This window comes from Micrasema longulum, unplaced genomic scaffold (assembly GCF_059751315.1).
Source record: "Micrasema longulum isolate JH-2025_06_02 unplaced genomic scaffold, ASM5975131v1 h1tg000017l, whole genome shotgun sequence".
Taxonomy (NCBI): Eukaryota; Metazoa; Arthropoda; class Insecta; order Trichoptera; family Brachycentridae; genus Micrasema; species Micrasema longulum.
The window spans coordinates 142,989-161,676 of record NW_028277225.1 but is presented as its reverse complement, the minus strand read 5'-3'; the positions used below and the strand labels follow the sequence as shown (position 1 = coordinate 161,676).

Sequence of the window (18,688 nt, the reverse complement as noted above, 5' to 3'; positions counted from 1 at the left end):
ATATGTAACTTTCTGGTTACCTAAAATATTAATAATTTTGAATGAAGCGTTTTGACGCAACCTGAATTTTATTTATATAATGGGTTATAACATCGTTATGCATCGAATAATTTATTGTTGGTTGTGATTTTTTACAATTAAATTGAAATGTTCATGGAAGCAGAGAGAGAGGAAGGAAAGTAGAGTAGCTTTACAATGTCTTCTCCTTTTTATGAACTTTTTATGTAATATTTTTATTTTTACTTTTTTAGAATTAAATTATTTTTCCCCTCTCCTCCTGCATTAATTAGTGTGAAATCTGTAATTGGTCTTACTTTTTTAAATTGTTCTTTTGTACCTTGTTTTATATAAAGACTGTATGATTTCATTAACAAATAAATAAATAACAATTTTTTAACAAAATATTTCTTGAATTATTTTGAATACTTCATTTTTGTAATGAAAAATGCTATTTTTGTTTAGCCCCAAGCCGGTTGACCACAAATCCAAGAACAGCTACAACTCTACGGACTTTCCCAACGGAGTACTACCGCCTCCTCCATACTGCGAGCGGTGGGTGAGACAGCGCAAGATTCACTTCACACTGCCCTATGACATCTGGTGGCAACATCAGTACAATCAGCCGGTTCCCTCCTGGAACTACCGCAAGATAAGAACTAGTAAGCTCTCTACCTTCTACTGCATTTGTATGAAACGTGTTCGCAATATAGGGAACCAATAATAATTCTAAGTCACAGTGTGGGTTAAACTCTTGTTAATCCTCATTTTTATTAAAACTACTCTTACTCTTGTTAAAATATATCTTACATAACATATGTATATCTTCATTATAATGTAAAATTTTGCTGGTGTTTAGAAATGACATTTTAATATTCTATTGATTGAACCGGCACTCACTTTGTAACACTAATAAACTTATCATAGTAACACTCATTTTTTGTAGACTTTGAAATCATCTTTATGTCAACAATGTTTTGAGTATGTCCAAATGTTTAAACATAGGCAGAATGGTGAATGTTACACAGTGTGTAAAGTGGCCACTTAAACCAGCTAATGCTAATTGTGAAGCGCCCCTGAGGTGATTTTTCACAAAAATGGCGCTATATAAATCAGCCAATATTATTAATGGCAGGTCATAAGCCCTGTAAATGCCTAGACTTCCATATTACCTTCTCAAAAATGTTTTCCTTCTGTTGCAACAAATTTAGATAATTTTAATGTTGCTAGAATTCCATTCGTCCACGCGCTTTGTAGCTGCGAGATGTTTGATAATATTAGCTTTCATATTATGTAAATTAAATTTATTACACATTTATTTCCAACTTCATATTCAACTGTAAATAGGGTCTAGATTTCTAGCTGTCCATGCGCTCTGTAGCTGCAAAATATGTTGTAATCTAGATTTTATGTGTAAATTCTTTAATTTTTAAATTTTTTATTTAAAACACTTCGTAGTATTTTTTTGTAAAATGTAAATGGGAGCTAGATTGTAACCATCGGTGCACTCTGCAGCTGCAAGACATGTTTTATGTAGCTCCTATGTATTATTAAAATAATCCATTGGAAACGGAGAACTAAAATCCCAACCGCTTATGCTCTCTGTAGCTACAGGGCGTGTTGGAATGTTTATTGTAGAGCGCCCTTGAGGTGATTTTCCACAAAAATGGTGCTATTAAAATTATTCAGAATAGATAAATAACACTGATAGCAATTCTATTTATTTGGTCTGAACTTAACTTCTAGTGCCTTGCCAGGTCCCCCCGACATTGGCGATCACTACAGCGAAAGCATATGTATCTGTCCTGCGCTAATTTTACATTTCGCAGCCGGGACAACTCCATAGTGGTTCCTGGGAAAAGATGACAAGAGTGGTTTCCCGCTGCCTTCTCTGATGGATTTTCTGTCGGGGTTACCTTCCCTTAGCCCGTTAATTTTGGTTTTGAGGCGCCAAAAACTCGCCTTTATCCTCTCGTTATCAACTGTGATCACACCGTTATAAGTGTGATCCCATTGTCCAGGGTTCGCTACGCTAACGAGTTTGACTAGTCAGTAGTGTTGCCGGTGGAATGCAACTGGTCGTTCGCAGCATTTTATAGAATTACATCCTCCAGCAAGATGTGACTCACTGCGACCCTACTGACAGTTCGAACCCCAATAGTTATTATTCGGTCTGAGATGAATTAAATTAAAAAAATTCCACTTTTTTCTAGATGTGTACTTCGATGTTAAGCCAACTCCGGACGGGTGTGAGAGTCAAGCCTGTAACTGCAAGCCGTCCACAGAATGTCAAGACGACTGCATCAATAGGATGGTGTATGCGGAATGTTCACCCCAACTATGCCCTTGCATGTAAGTTTCTTAAATTAATACTAATTTTCAACTTCGTAAAGCGAAGGATTATAATTATTTTACTGTATTTGAATCACTAATTACGAGTTAACACATCCTTTCATACAACTTTTCTCACAAAGAAGAGTTGGAAATGTTTATCTTCTATGCCTCTAATGTAATTCATTTGCCCTTGGGGTATGGTTGTCAAATTTTCCTGTATCATTATTGCGTTTCTCTTTTAGGGAGCTGTGTAAAAACCAACGCATTCAACGCCACGAGTGGGCGCCCGCCTTAGACAAGTTTATGACGGAGAACAAGGGATGGGGCATACGTACCAAGATGGCCATCTCCAATAGTACCTTCATTCTGGAATACGTCGGGGAAGTGGTTTCTGACAAGGAGTTCAAGGTAATCTTCATATTTTATATCTTTAATCTATAATTTTTCTTTTCTTTTCTGCATTAAGTAAATTTTTCTAATTCAACTGATTTACTGTTCAAATCTATCATCTGAAATTTCCACTTCAGGCTATCCATCTAACATAACACACCGGCATTGACTTATTAAACATTTAAACCCACTGTACCAATCTAGGAAAAAAAAATACTCTCTTACAATACGTGTTAAAATTGGAAATTCAAATATTTGTATTCAAATACTTGTATTATTCTCATTTCTTTATCTATACTTAAAACAAACCTGTCTTCAGTGATTGATCTCTAGCATTAGTGGGTTAAGAATTGGTCACTGTAGCGCAAATAGGCATCTGTTTAGAATCAATGTGGCGGGAAGTCCATGGTGCGATTGTGGTCAGGATAACGAGACTCCAGATCGCGTATTCTTCGGTTTTCCAATAAGAAACAGATATAGTATGTACTCCTCCTTACCATATTAACATCCCGAAGTTATCCATCATGTAGGAAAATTCTTGTCAGAAAATAAGGTAAATTTTAGGTTTCTTCAGCTTTTTTCATTTTTACACAATTATATTCCTAATGCCATGTATATTATGTTTTACCCTTGGCAGATATCCTTCTTAGAATGGAATGCCTTATAAAAAATATATATATCTTTACTTAGAAGGCATAAAGAAAGTATGAGTTTATTCCACAACAGGGGTGCTATTCTGAATCTTCTCTACTCCTTAGAGAGTGATTAATTTGGGGATTTTTATTTTTTTAATGCGTTTACACTTTGCTCTTTCTGGCCACACTGATGATCAAACGTCAAATAAATATATGAACACATGAAATCGAAGATAATGATTTTCATTTAGAACATTTTTCCGACTTTTAACATTACCCAAAACACTTCATTTGGTTTAATTGACCAAACCATAATTGTTTTTTTTTTTTTTAACTTTAATCATCAGTGCGGCCATTATATGAAGCAAAGCGTCTTCGCATTAAAAAAATAAAAATCCTCAAATTAACCAGGGGGTAGATAAGATTCAGAATATCATCCAAGGTATCACTATAAAAATGATAAATCACCGTATGAATACCCTTATAATTTTCCTTTGAAATTCAATGTTTGATTACTGAATTTAAAAAAATTGTAGTACGTATTATTTATGAAATGGTTTCTCCCAGGATCGGATGGCATCTCGTTACGTCAAGGACACTCACCACTACTGCCTGCACCTGGACGGAGGGCTGGTGATCGATGGCCACAGGATGGGTGGGGAAGGAAGATTCGTGAACCACTCTTGCCGTCCCAACTGCGAGATGCAGAAGTGGTCCGTCAACGGTCTCTTCCGCATGGCTCTGTTTGCCCTCCGTGACATCCGACCCGGCGAAGAGTTGACCTACGACTACAACTTCTCTCTGTTCAACCCGGCCGAAGGACAGGTACCTGTTACTGCCTCATTACTTTAGTCTTACTCAAACACATTTTCATCAAATTTTTAAACATCAACACACCATCACGCCATTTCTCCGCAGGGGTAAGAGAGGTTATGATGTCACATCACTCCGTCTTTGCATACAGACCTCGCTTCTGTTAAATTCATACATTTTCTCTTTAAGTATTTTTTGGATTTGGTCGAGTCATGTTTTTCTTGGTCTTCCTCGTTTTCTGCATCCATTAACAGTTGCATCGTTAATTTTTTTAGCTGTTCTTTCACTATCCATTCGCTCCACATGTCCAAACCAATGCAGCACTTTTGCAACCACCCAAGCACTCTGTAGCTACAGGACCTGTTGTAATCGAGCTCTCTTATTTTATTAACTGTTTCTCTCTGTCCGGGTGGAATAAAAATACAGTTATATGTGTGAAATAGAACCAGAATCTCGGACGAGTGCTTTTGACTTGATGGCTAAAAATTCTAAATTAGGAAATCAAATGGAGATAAGTCCGCCTCATAGTGTAGTGGTCAGTGCTTTCTCCTACCGTGATTGAGACTCCGGGCCCCGATTACTATGGGAAGTTAGTTTTTATCTTTAATTTTATCTACAAAGTAAAATTAAGTTTTCTGTATGTAAAGTAGAACATGCATACAATTTTTCCTTCTAAACATGTTCAATTATAGGTTTTCAACAAAGATACATGTGAAATGTTCATTAAATATACTCATTTTCGTACACAAATATCGGTTTCTCTTTATAGACAGTCGAAGATAACTCTGTTAACTTCCTATTGTAATCGGGGCCCTGGGAAGGTCAACATGAAATATTGATTAGAAAGGTGGTTCTACACTGCAATATTTTTATTATTTATTTTATTTAGTTCTATGATTAACATAGTCTAATATATATTTACAACACAATATTTACATCTATACTTATTCTAACATTATTTATCACTATTAAACACTATTATACACTGAATATCCTAATTTATAATATTCACTATTTATTTATTTCATGTTCCTGGACTGGTACCTGAAGCGTACAGCTGATTATCTTACCTTCATGAAACAGATGATTGATATACGCTGCATTTAGTGTAACAATGCAGTGCCCTATGCACCATAGGGTGTGTACAGGGTATGATGATGATGATGATGATATAATTATTAAAATTTAATATAATTGTAAATTGGTGAACTAGAATCCCACGGATGTTTACTGAACAGCGCTCTTGAGGTGATTTTCACAAAAATGACGATATATGCTACTATCACATCATTTCTGTAGGGGTAGGCAGAGAGAATGGACCGCCACACACTTCTATCCTGATACACATTCCACGCTTCTTCCATATTCATACATGTCCCTCAGTTGTCTGCTTTTGACATGACCACTCTTAAGATTTTGGTTTATCCGATCATGACACGTCTTTCTTGGTCGTCCTCGTCCCTCTCACTTTGCCGTTAATTCTCGCCATATACATAAATCTGTTTTACCATTCTTTCGTCATGTAAATTATCCAGAATAAATAAACAAATAAACTTATCGACTATTTTCAGCCCTGCAAGTGCGACTCGGACAACTGCCGCGGCGTGATTGGCGGCAAGTCGCAACGCGTGAGCCGCCCGCCTCCTCTCCCGACCCTTGCCCCTGCCCCGGCCCCCCCTCGCCCGGGGCGGCCGCGCAAGGCCGTGAAGGCTAGCATCAAGCCCAGCACGGCCCCGGCGCTCGGCCAGGACAAGGAGGCCCTGAGCTTTATGAAGGAGATGCAGTCTCTGAGTGCCAGCGGCCGCTTCTGGCAGGAGCCGCAGATGAAGCCGCTCACCAACAAGGAAAGGCTCATGGTCAAGGACAGGCATTGCTTCCTGCACAGAAATCTTGATAAGGTAATTTTTATAACTATCCTCCATGGAATTAAGAATAGTCCAGAAACCGCATACGCGTATCAAATAGAAGGCGACCAAACTACTCTTAAAGGAGTAGTTTTACGTTTTGACCCATTAGTTTCTTTGTAGACGTTACTCAGTACGCAACTCCCGATTTGAATTCAACTTTGCCGTTTTTTGTCGTTTTAAAGTGTAGAAATACTGCTTGGATCAAATAGAAACAGGATGGGATCACATTTCATGTGTAAGTAGCAAATGCATGTGTAAGTAGCTAATGCAATATTTAAAAATTGAATTATTTTTCCATCTGTTAGATTGTCAAAGAAAATGGACTTTTTGTTAGTGTTGCCAGGGTCGTTAAATTTTTTACGCTAATTTGCTTATCATATATTATTTTAACATGACACAAAAATATCTGCTTTATGTTTTTTTTTGAGAATTTTTTTAAAAATACAATTATCTTACATTTTTTTTGTTATAATTATATTTTTCGCGATCTGGCAACATTACGCGGCGACTTTACGCATGCCCGCAGCAAAAGGGGGTAAAGTGGATAAAGTGGGTGGTTTTTTGGACACAGTCCGATGTATTCAAATATGATTCTACGCTCCTTCTGGACTATTCTTAATTCTATGCTATCCTCGCTACTTACCGGATTAATGGTAGGCACACGATTAATAGGTCGCTGGTTTGCGTTTTTTAAAAATGTTTTAATATTTTGAACTTGAAATAATGCTCATAAATATTTTCTTACATGTGCTCTTAATAATAACATTATATATAGGCATATTTAATTTATAAATTGTCTAACACGGGGTTTCCCAAACTATGTTCTGCGGAGCGGCAGTGTTCCACAGAGCTTGAATAGGTGTTCTGCAAAAAATTGGAGTGATTTTATATAAAAACTCTTAAGCAATATTTTCACAAAACTAAAGACGATTCCTGGGTTCGGAATCCATTTTCCGTGACAGATAAAGTAGGCTTAAGCGCATGTGATTAATAAAATCTAATTGATTTGATCGGTGACTGATTTGATACAAAAATACAAAGATTAAATGATATCAGGACAAGTTTGTCAGGACTACACCGATGTGTAAAAACAAGCTATGATTGTTTTACTTCCATTTTCTACACCTTATCTATGCGAATTTGGATTTTCTAACTATGCTGCAACATCAAAGTGCAGAAACAGGCTTGATGCCACAACAGATATACGTAAAAATTCAACTTGCCAAGTGTCCGATATCAAAAATATTTACGATTCAAGAACTTAAAATCATCAAAGTCATGGAGAGTTATATTCACCTATATTTTTATGTGAATTGTTATAGTTACTAAATAAACAAGCTAAGCGTTCCATTAAAATTTTCAAATTTGCAAAGTGTTCTGTTGCTGAAAAACTTTGGGAAACTTTGGTTCAACGCATATGTCTTAACTCTAGGATTAACCATATGTTTTTATATAGTTGCAGATTGCGTTATCAATATTGCTGCTCTGAACTCCAATACAAAATAATATGAGCACTCACCTTATACTGGGGTACTCCCTCAGAGTAATAATTCGCTAGAAAAGCCCTTTAGCTCCATTGCATAGAACAAGAGCGTTACAAATTTTTGGTTTGGTCTAGTTTAACAACAAACGTGTAACGGACGGTTTCGGTTTGCGTTTGCAATTTTCGACCTGATTACCTATAGCCCGTTGTATCGCTCTAAACTATAACTTACTTCGTGGTTGGTTATCGTAGAATGGTGTTTGTCCGTATGGGCAACTCTATTAGCCAGTGGCATATTATTACTCGATTTTTCTCTGATTCGACTCTGAGTTCTCCTAATTTTATTGTTCAAACTTCTTCTCGCGAGCAGGTTCTATGGGTTGCTGGATTGAACAAGGCATAGTGGGTCTTTATAACAAATAACAACAGAGATGGAGAAAATTTTAGAGAAGGAAATATGGAACTGTGGGTTTGGCAAATTATATAGAGGGGCTTTGCCGGATATTGTCATTCACCCTCATGACTATATTCCAAACACGAATTAAAGCAAAAACTGTATTCATAGTAATTTTATAAATTTAGCAAAGTTAGATTAGATTATAATTATCGTTTTTTTTTAAACTTCCTAACTCCTACGCCTTTTATATAAGGCACCAAAAGATAAATCCCATTATCATGCTTGTAGCAATGGTTATTAACTACGATTATTATTAGCGCTTTCAACAGTGTAATTTGTATCTGCAGGTTCGCCGAGTGCGGGACAAGATCCTGTCGCAGCCGAGCCTGGTGCGCATCCCTTCTCCGGTGGAGCCACCCGCCTTCCTCACGCGCCTGCACGCCTTGCGCGCGCCCCGCAGCATGCGCACGCGGCGCCTGGCGCAGGCGGAGGGCAACCCGGAGCTCAGCCGCCAGGCGCGCCTAGCCAACCTCTTCAGGGAGCTGTACAACGTGGTCGTCAACGCCAAAGGTGAGCCACACCGAAAAAGTGAAGAGAAAGCTTTCAATGTCCGAAAGGGTATTACGATTTCATACTTAAATTTTTTAATTTGTACGTACAAAAATTAAAACATAAGATAAAAGTGTGTTTTTTATGCTTAGACTGTGTAATCTACGTATGATAAGGTTTGTACGAGAAAGCAACTTTGGACAGTTGTAATATCAAAGTAAAAGATTAAGAAAGAGTCGAGAAGCTTTAATCAATAATAAAATAATAATTGGCAGCCCCGTTGTGTAAAAGCTAGGACGCTAGCCTTACACACCGAGGATTTCAGGTTCGATTCCCGGTGAGATCACAAAAATTAAATGTGATTTTACCCAAGCTCGAGTGTTCCGAGATAGAGTGTGGGATACACAAAGTGGCTTTATGAATGGAAGAGGAGTATGGATCAAATATTTGCTGTGAAAAATATGACAGGAAAAATTCTGGCTAAACACCAAAAGCGTTTCTGCCCATTTGTTAATCTGCAAAAAGCGCAACCCTAAAGGAGTCAAACAGGGATGTGTAATGTTACCGTGGTTGTTCAGCATACACATCCATAACTGTATGAAAGAACTGAAAGATTTAAGAATGGGAGCAAAAATGGGTTATTTAACTGTCAATTGTCTTTTGTATGCTGATAAGGCCGTGCTTCGTGTTGGTTTTGACATGTCGAGCATGTGGACAGCGAAAGAATGGCTAAAAAGATTTACGAATTGTCAAAAGTAGAAATAATCGTCCTATGTCCATGAGAAAATGTATTGATGTAGAGGAAGTGAGGTCCGTATGCAAAGACAGAGTGATATGGCATTCTATCCTTTTTGCCTACCCCTTTGGAGAAATGGCGTAATTAAACAAATGTACAGTAAGCGTAAATAGTTTAGCAAGTCTGCCGACTAGTTTTAGGGCACTACCTCACCATCTGGTAAAAAATATTTTAATTTTAAGAACACAATTCCAAATTTCATTACCCAGTTTTTAGTTATTTTTAAACAAATTTTCTGACCATTTTTTAAAGGTCGTAAATTGGAACTTGTGCTGGAAAAATGGGGTTGTGTTAGAGTGGGATTTGAACCGTGAGTCCACAACACTACCACTGGACCACAACACGGTTTATCAAAAACATTTTGATAATTGTTTTTTTTTAAATTTTCAGATGATAAAAATGAGATCATATGCACACCACTACTTAGAAGAAAGTCAACAGCACGGAATAACAGCAGCGAACAATCTGGAACTCCTTCCGACCTCTCGACCATACAACAGAATATTGAAACGGGACACTATAAGAATGTGGCTCTCTTGGATTCTCACTTCAACACTCTGTTGGCTTCCGTGACCAAAACATTCGGTCGCACTTCCAACCTCGGGATGGTCGCTCTGCAACTTCGAAAGGTAATGATTATTTATTACTCTTATGTAATTATTTTTGAGAATCAAACCCGGGAACTCATCCGTAGAAGTGAAATGCAAAACTATAATATACATTAGTAAACTATGATAGTAAAATGATTTATGTACTTTCTATAAAAATCACATTTTTACTGTTGATTACAGGTTTATAATAATGCGAAGCTGGACTTTGCTGAACAACTAACATCCATTCTAGGACCTGATGAATCATTACCTCAAGGGTTCTTGCAGAAACGAAAGCAGGGTGAGTTATTTTCACTTTGGTCTGTTAAGAATATTCATTACATGAGTGATCATCATCATCATGATCATGCACTGGTACACTAAATGCGGCATATATCAATAATCTGTTTCATGAAGGTAAGGTGATCGGCCTTACGCTCAAGTGCCGGTCCAGAACATGAAATATCACTTTTTTAATCAATATTTCATGTCAACCTTCTCAGGAATCGAACCCGGGACCTCGAGCATGGTTAGCGAACATGCCAACAACTACGCTTCGAGGCGGACTTATCTCTACGTGATTTCATTATTCATTTTTACCTGAGAGCGGTCATCGAGTCAAAATGCACTCGTCCACGATTCTATTTCACACACAAAACTGTATTCTCAATCCACTCGCGCACAGACAAATATACATATCATATTGATGTCCCCTACGTAAAGTACTCTAACTGCATTGTTGACGATCTGATATTTTTCATTTTTATGTTATTATAATAATCCGATGATCCTTTTTCTTTAAACATAATAAAACCTAAAATGTATATAAAGACTCTTAATTTAAAGACGTATACAATTCACCAACAAATGTTACTGAATAAAATTATGCATTATGACAAAACCTTTTAAACTCTCTCCTGCAAAGTATGTAATAGATTTGCAGATAGAGCACTTTACATAGCGTCCGTCTGTATTTTCTTATTTTTTCGCTCTTTACTTATTTTAATTTATATCTCGATATATGATCAAAATATACATAACATAGCTTTGTAGTTAATTGGTTTTCTAAATATAGGTTCAATAAGAAAGTTCAGCGCCACTGGAATTCTGATAAAAAAAATGATCTCTTACACGTGATAAAATTTAGATCATTTAATTTGTTGTATTGTGAAATTTCACAAAAATGTATGAACAAATTCATACAAATAATTTTAGTAAAAATGAACTGCTTCGAACTACGTCATAAGTTTTTGCTAATCCAATCAAGACCAATCAACTGCAGCGTTGGATAGATTTGCGGTTTCCAGGAAGCCAACTCACCAGTCAGGACAACTCACCGAAGACAACTAGTGACTTCACGGGCGGAGTAATTTCAAAACTTAAAAAAATAGCAATTACAATACGATACATAAAAATTACCTTTATTAACAAATAATAAAAAAAATTATGAAACCACTGAACTTCCTCATTTGAGTATTCAAAGACTTGTTGATCTTTTGTATGGTATTTGACTAATGCTTGTGTTTTCTCTCCTTCCAGAGGAAGTTATCATGTGTGTTTGCGGTCTGCACGGAGAAGAAGGATTGATGGTACAATGTGGCGGAGAATCTGAACAGCAACACTCTTCTTCTCAAGCACCATCATCTACCACCGCCAAAACTGATGTGGAAAAGGCACCGACTCATGGTGAAAGGGGCCAAAATGACGGAGCGAAGAGTCTAACTAAATCTACCGCTCCTAACGGTGATAAAAAGAGTGAGCAATCCAGAAGCAAGCCCACCGAATCCAAGAACGATGTAGCCGCAAGCGGGAAGGAAGTGATTAAACATTCTTTAGAATCCAACTCGGATGCTGCCTCCAATAAATCTGGGGATTCCAGCACGAAGCCGCTCAAGGGTTGCGGGGTGTGGCAGCATGCCAGATGTATGGCAGTAACAGATATCGGAGAGCCATATTATTGTCACCGTTGCCAACCTAGAGAGGTAATTTGTTTACTAAACTTCTGTTTATTTACCTGCTACACTTCGACCGTCAAAGATGTGCTGATAAAGATTGTTGTCTTTTCAAATTCCCACTTTCGCAACAATATGTCGTCTAAACCAAATTTTTATTAGACAATGAAACATACCAGGACTTACCAGACAATGGCCACCTAATATTTAATATCATTGTCTGGCGGGATAGCATGATAGTAAACCATTAGGTATATAATTGGTAACAAATAGGACTTTTAACCCATTCGATACTTCGTCAGTTAAGTTGCCAGATAATCACTTTGGTTTGTTGACAGTCTGACAACTCCGACATTCGTACTCTTACCTAGCATCTCATTATTATGGTTGACCTATACCATACCCTTTCCATTAATATATTTTGGAAATAATGCATTCTTATGAAACCATCTTAGTTTCTTTAAATTGTTTCAATAGGTGAGATTTTTTTTAAAAAGTACGATTTAAATGGAATTAATGGATAAACAAATATGTAAAATTGTGGTTGTGTTTATACTTGATAACTATGAAACCAAATATGTTTCTTTTTTGGGTGATATCGTGTGTGTTGGATTTATTCCGACGTTTCGGCTACCATTGCAGGAGCCATCTTCACTCAGTTCACCCTGAAGACTTTTTTTTTAAGGAATAACCCGCTAAGCCTCTATTTAGAGGCTTGTCAGCTGGTGGGAAAGAGGAGATATGGAAGGAGGTTATGAAAAATACACCATAACACCCAGACCAATTGAGACAAATATCTTTTTTGAATTTTTTTCTTGCAACTGGCGGAAATCGAACCCGCGACGCCAGTTTCACAGTTGGCCGTCTAACCAACTGTGCCACGGCGCCCGTCTAATGCTCTAGCGCTCCTGCAATGGTAGCCGAAACGTCGGAACTAATCCAATACACACAGTATCACCCAAAAAATAAATATATTGATAACAGTGACCGTGAAAACCTACGCACCTATTTGAAACTAAACCTCAGAGGATTTAGAAGATTTTATGTAGTAAAGCTCAAAAAATGGTATATAACTGCATTTTGAACAGTTTTTTTTTCAAAATTAGTTATTTTGAGGGTTTTACCAGTATACCGATGATATAATCAGTCATCCACTCTTGTCGTTTATGTTTTCAAGTTTATTTCACTTCTTATGAATGTCCAATTGGTTTTTGTATTATGTATTATCAGATGCTGCCTTTACTTTTTTTTTGAAGCAGATCATTCCACGCATCCACAATTCTGCCATCATTAGCTGTATTGAAGTTAAATTTTGGCTTCTCTTTTCATCAAATGATCTCTCAGTTGCGTATTCTGGCTTAATGTGTAAATTTCATCAAGTTCGAAGTCATAATACCCATGTAGCATTTTATAAATTTCAATAAGGTCACCTCCCGCTCTTCTCTGTTCTAGTATGGTTAAGTTGAGTTTCTGAAGCCTTTCCTCGTGTGGAAGTCTACACAAACCATGTGGTATCTACGTAAATCGTCTTTGCACTCTTTCCGGCATGTCGACATCCATTCTGATAGATTATTTTCCGAATTTCCAGGTGAATCTGGAGATTTCCCTCGACGAGTACACGGAGGAGGGGCACCAGTTCTACTTGTCGCTGGTGCGCGGGCAGCTGCAGGTGCGGCAGGGGGACACGGTGTACGTCCTGAGGGACATCCCCATCGGGGAGGATCGACCCGACTGTAGCGGAGAGGGGGCCCGCCCTCGCGGCGCCAAAGGCAAGGGCAAGACTAGGAAGGACGAGACCGACGCCGCCAAGAATAACAAGGTAGTGAGTGGTCGTAGCTTATTTATGTAGCATTCCTAGTTTAAACATCTGTTTTTATTCTGATTTAGACTACATATAGAACAGCGAGAAAGTGGTGACTCGATAGACATATAAAATATTCAACTGACAGCTATATATAGCTGCTTAACTTTAAATTCCATGTTCAAACTAAAAAAAGATGCTAGGGTTCGAGGCCACTGTCTCGGGCTGGAGAGAACCATGTTCAACCTAAACCCACGGATGCATTTCCTGAGCAATAGGGTTGTTGATGTTTGAAATAAGCTACCGCAAGAGCTAGTCTCAATGTATAATCTCAATAACTTAAGAAATGGGCTAGATTTGTCTTGGAAATGCGGAAACATGCCAACAACTAACTTTCATTAAATAAATTTCAACATATTGTCTGTGATACTGCAATACCGCATAACTATCAATTAATTTTTTTGGCAGGGAAACATAAAAACCATTATGTTACTTACAATTTTAATTAACCAAAAGTACTGCTAGTGTATCAGAAGAACTATCATTATTTCGAGTAAACATAGCAATAATTTAAAACTAACGGCTGTTAGTAGGAATATCGAAATGATTGCGATAAAATATTTTCTTTAAAAATACAGGTTATGCGGTTTTGTAGTATCACTTACGATATCAGCTTTAAGCTGCTCGCTTAAAATTAAAATAATAATAATAATAATAATGTATACTTTGGGGGGGTTTTCTCAGGGTATGAAGAACTGTGAATTCAAACTTGTTCTTTAAATCACCTGAATAAATTTATATTTGAATGAATTGTTTTGTAGGATGAACCTCGGAAGCACACATACAAGACTATCGGTTCTATCGGTGTCTCAGAGCTGGATATATTCCGAGTGGAGAGACTGTGGAAGGATAGTGCTACAGGACAGCGATATGTGTATGGCCACCACTACCTCCGGCCTCATGAGACCTACCACGAGCCTACCAGAAAGTAAGTTACAAACTTGATACGGCAGCCAGTCAGTCTTTCTCATCTAAATTTTGTAGATAAATGAAAAATGGTTGCAGACATTAAATAAATTAATACCAATCTTTAAAAATTTCTGAATCTTTTTATCTTCTAACTTTGGAAATTGTAAAAATATTTTTTTCTTACTCTATAGAAAGTTGCTAAACATGTCTGCTTTGCAATTGAAATAATTGATTAAATCTTGTATAATGATTGTGGTTACAGACAGAAGTTAATATGTTTTTACTCATTAGCAGATAGCTCATTACTCATTAGTCGACGCTCCTAAAAATAAAATAAAAACCGCATCAATTTCAACAGATCGGAAATAATGTTTAAAATATATTAATGGAATAATCTCTAAATAGAGAAGATTTTCGAATTTCATCAAAATGATTTACTTTTTTTTTCACATAATATAAATTACTAAGACATCCAAGATGTTTTAACAAAGATTTGTGTTTGTATTATTTTTTCTTTTTCAGATTCTTCCCAAATGAAGTAATGAGAGTCCCTCTGTATGAAGCGGTGCCCATAGAACTAGTAATGTCACAATGCTGGGTTATGGATCTTAATACATTTTGCAAAGTATGTTTACAAAACTGTTCATTAAATAATTGTGAAAAAACTCAAATGGACTAAACTAGAACCTTGTTTTACATGGTTTTAAATAACATGGTCCAAAAGTTTTTTTTTAATATTTAACAATGTAAAACAATAATTCTTTTCATTATTGGAATGCCCTACGTATACAAAGCTATTTTTTTTACTTCACCTATAATGTAATGATAGTGTTGTGAATAATCTTTGTTAAGATTTTCAAAGTATTCTGATGTCATGTTATAAATATATTTAAGAAAAAAAATAAGGTGTAATAAATAGTGATCAATTTTTTTTTTATCCTGAATTGATTTTTATGCAAGGAAACCTATCCAGCATTATTATTTATTTTAAAAAACTAAATTATACGGTACTGTGTGAAACATATCCCCTATGTAAAAGAAGTTCCAACGTATATGTTTATGAAAAATGAGTAGTAAGTGTTTTGTATAAAATTTGTGGTTTCAATCACCTGTAAATACTAACATTTTTTGTGCTTTAACAGGGTCGTCCGTTGGCAGCTAAAGAGGAGCATGTCTACATCTGCGAGCTACGCGTGGACAAGTGTGCTCGGCTCTTCACCAAGATATCCAAACCCAAATACCCTGTTTGCACCAAGTCATATGCATTCGAGATGTTCCCTCAAAGGCTTAAAATCACACGGACATATGCGGTAAGTTAACCACTATTTATATCGCAAGCAAATAATACAAACATTATTTTCAACCCAATTTACAAATTGAGTTTTTCTGCGTTATTGCGGCGTGTATCGTTTGCACTCTACGTATTTCGTATCCAATTATAGCATCCGACGTCAACTCCTAATGATAGATGCTATGATGTGATTCGAAAGATCGGCTAAGAGTGCAAACACCGCACTGTTGTGTCTCATCAGAATGGCTGGCTGTGAAAATGTAAAAAATTCATATCCAGTCTGTCAAACTTGATATTCTTTCTCATGCTCATTCGCGACCGTCTCATAATTTATTTAGTGCTCTTTGGCATTCATCAACCGTGCATATTTACTAAGCATGATATTTGCTTATAGCCTCACGAGGTATCACCGTCTCTGTTGAAAAATCGTCCGAAAAAACAAGAAAGCTCCGGAAAGGAAGGAAAAATTAATGAGAAGGCGCAACAGCAACAACATCCCGCTCCTCCGGCTCCCAAACCAAAGGGTGCTCCCTTGTTACACGCCCCCATTGTCAAAGTAAGCAAACTTTCTTCATTTTTTTTCTGATCTGTTATTTTTTTTATTCTTATAACGTAGTTTAAATTGTATCTATCCTAATAATCTTATTAAGCTAAAATAATAATTGAAATTGCAAATGAAGACAAATAGAATTTTCTCACCTTTTAATATTATGCTTCGATTATTTTGTGTTAATTTCTTCAAATTATTATTATTTTTTAAGATTAGTTTGTTTTGAGATACATTTATACAAAAAAATAAATATTCTTAAATTTTTTCATATCTTGTACAGTAAAATGCAATTTTTGTGTTTTTTAATTTTAGTACATAAAATGTTCAAATCATTTTATGTACTTAAATTTAAAATTTTAAAAATAAAATATATACATTTATTTTTCCCCCGGGAAATTTTATTTTTGTCATATCACTTTTTTTTTACTATGGGTTCACAGAATTTCAACTATGTATCATGTATACGTCGCGGCAAAACTGTTTCACAATCTTATGATAACTGTTTAAACCATCTTCTTTTTACATAATGTTTGTAACTTATAAATAATATTTCTATTGCCACATTTTTGCCAAAGTTTCTGCGTCGTGATTTATTGATGTAAAGACCTTTTTTTTCCTAAACAATTTAGTAAAATGTCAATTGGCAATATGTTTGTTCAAAAAAGAAAAAACGTAATGAAAAATTAACCCTTAAGGACATTGAAATGTTGCTAGATTGTATTCGCTTGAAAAATGTATCAAAATACAATCCAAAATAGCCAAAAAAATTAAGACACTTGAACTAAAAAGTCAATTAAACTGCACATACTTTTAATCTAGTTTGAGACAATAATTTATCCCTTTTTTTATTTACTTTGCTTTTATTCTCCATCTTGGACAAACGCAGCGGCGTGCGACTTTGCATTTTTTGACGCATCAAATGAGTTTTTAACATTTTTCAAAATAAAAATCCTTAATTTATTTATTTTATTTATTTATTTATACATTTGATCATATATACAATTTTATGTTCACTTTGCCCAGCTAACAAGGGTACATACCCCGTCCCAAGCTACGCAATTACATTTTAATACATGATAATAGTTTACAAGTTAATAGAAAGCACAGACTAATAAAATATAAACTTACTCGTATACACATTTTGATACAAATTAATTGGGGTGAATTTTTGAATAAGAATGCATGGAAAAATAAAGACCTGAAAATGTCCTCAGGAAAACATAAAATTGTCGAACAAGAAAATGAGGTTTTACTTTATTTTAAATATTATTTTATTTAAATAAAATGAATAAAAACAGCTTTGTTTTTAAACACTTATATAATATAATGAATAACCACAAAGTTAGTGCTTCAAATATAAAATTTAAGCATTTTATTTATTCATAGATCGGGTTTTGGTCCTGTGGCTAGTGTCTCGGACTCATGGACCAAAGGTCCGTGGTTCGAATCCTACTCTACCCCAACTTAATTCCCATTTTCTAATAGTGAGTTATTTACAACTCGTTGAAAATGGCCCTCAAAATTAAATATTTGGGTAAATCATAAGAACGCAAATATTTCTTTTTTTTTTTTTTTTTTAAATAAATTTTTACTTTAAAAAAAAAGTGTCTTCACTGGGGTAACCTGAACTGAATACAATTTACAATGTACATAGTAAAAAACATATTATACGTGTTAATGTTTTTTCCTGGTGTAAAATAATATTTATCTTTGTTTGTCAGACTCGCGCCACTCAGAAAAGTCGGCTAAACAACATTCTGCTGAAGCTGCTGTCCAAAATGCCGACTAAACAACCTTTGGATATGTCCTACTTACTCGATGGAAGACGTCAGAGGAAGAAAATCATATCCTCTTGACTCACTTATCCCGATTATTAAACTTCCATCATCAACTCTATGCTACGGAAACTCTCAACTTCCAACTACGTTACTCCTTACAAGAATCGTACACGATTTCCTATCGAGGATGACTATGTTCTCCTCGTTATTTGAAATTGGAGAATAACGTTGTTACCGTGTATTTGATATAGTACTGCTAGTAATGGATTGGGCTCACTGTAACCGTAGTAGCTGTAATTTCTACACCTGGATTGTTATTGTTACATATTCTCTTCTATATGTGTTCAGGTTGTTATTATTATCAACATTTAGTGCCTTGCTGGGCATTGTGTATATTCTATTACAGTAATTATGTATTTCTTATTCATTAATACTAAAAGCAGTGGTTTTAAACAA

At 35.9% G+C, this 18,688-nt stretch overlaps 1 protein-coding gene across 2 annotated transcripts in view; it reads left to right on the top strand.

The window, feature by feature from the left end:
* ash1 (histone-lysine N-methyltransferase ash1) overlaps nt 1-18,449 on the top strand; it is a 155,805-nt gene extending 137,356 nt beyond the window's left edge. The window contains exons 5-19 of one of the 2 annotated variants that reach the window (XM_088242515.1): nt 463-659; nt 2,211-2,349; nt 2,574-2,739; nt 3,924-4,181; nt 5,741-6,067; nt 8,304-8,526; nt 9,692-9,930; nt 10,093-10,192; nt 11,431-11,873; nt 13,432-13,662; nt 14,466-14,632; nt 15,136-15,238; nt 15,756-15,923; nt 16,299-16,460; nt 18,176-18,449. In XM_088242515.1, the coding sequence (XP_088098641.1) occupies nt 463-659; nt 2,211-2,349; nt 2,574-2,739; nt 3,924-4,181; nt 5,741-6,067; nt 8,304-8,526; nt 9,692-9,930; nt 10,093-10,192; nt 11,431-11,873; nt 13,432-13,662; nt 14,466-14,632; nt 15,136-15,238; nt 15,756-15,923; nt 16,299-16,460; nt 18,176-18,310 (3,058 nt within the window). In that variant the 3' untranslated portion in view covers nt 18,311-18,449. Of the gene's footprint in view, nt 1-462; nt 660-2,210; nt 2,350-2,573; nt 2,740-3,923; nt 4,182-5,740; nt 6,068-8,303; nt 8,527-9,691; nt 9,931-10,092; nt 10,193-11,430; nt 11,874-13,431; nt 13,666-14,465; nt 14,633-15,135; nt 15,239-15,755; nt 15,924-16,298; nt 16,461-18,175 lie in introns of both variants that reach the window. The other variant, XM_088242507.1, reaches the window with a different exon arrangement.
* Nucleotides 18,450-18,688: the final 239 nt, after the last annotated feature.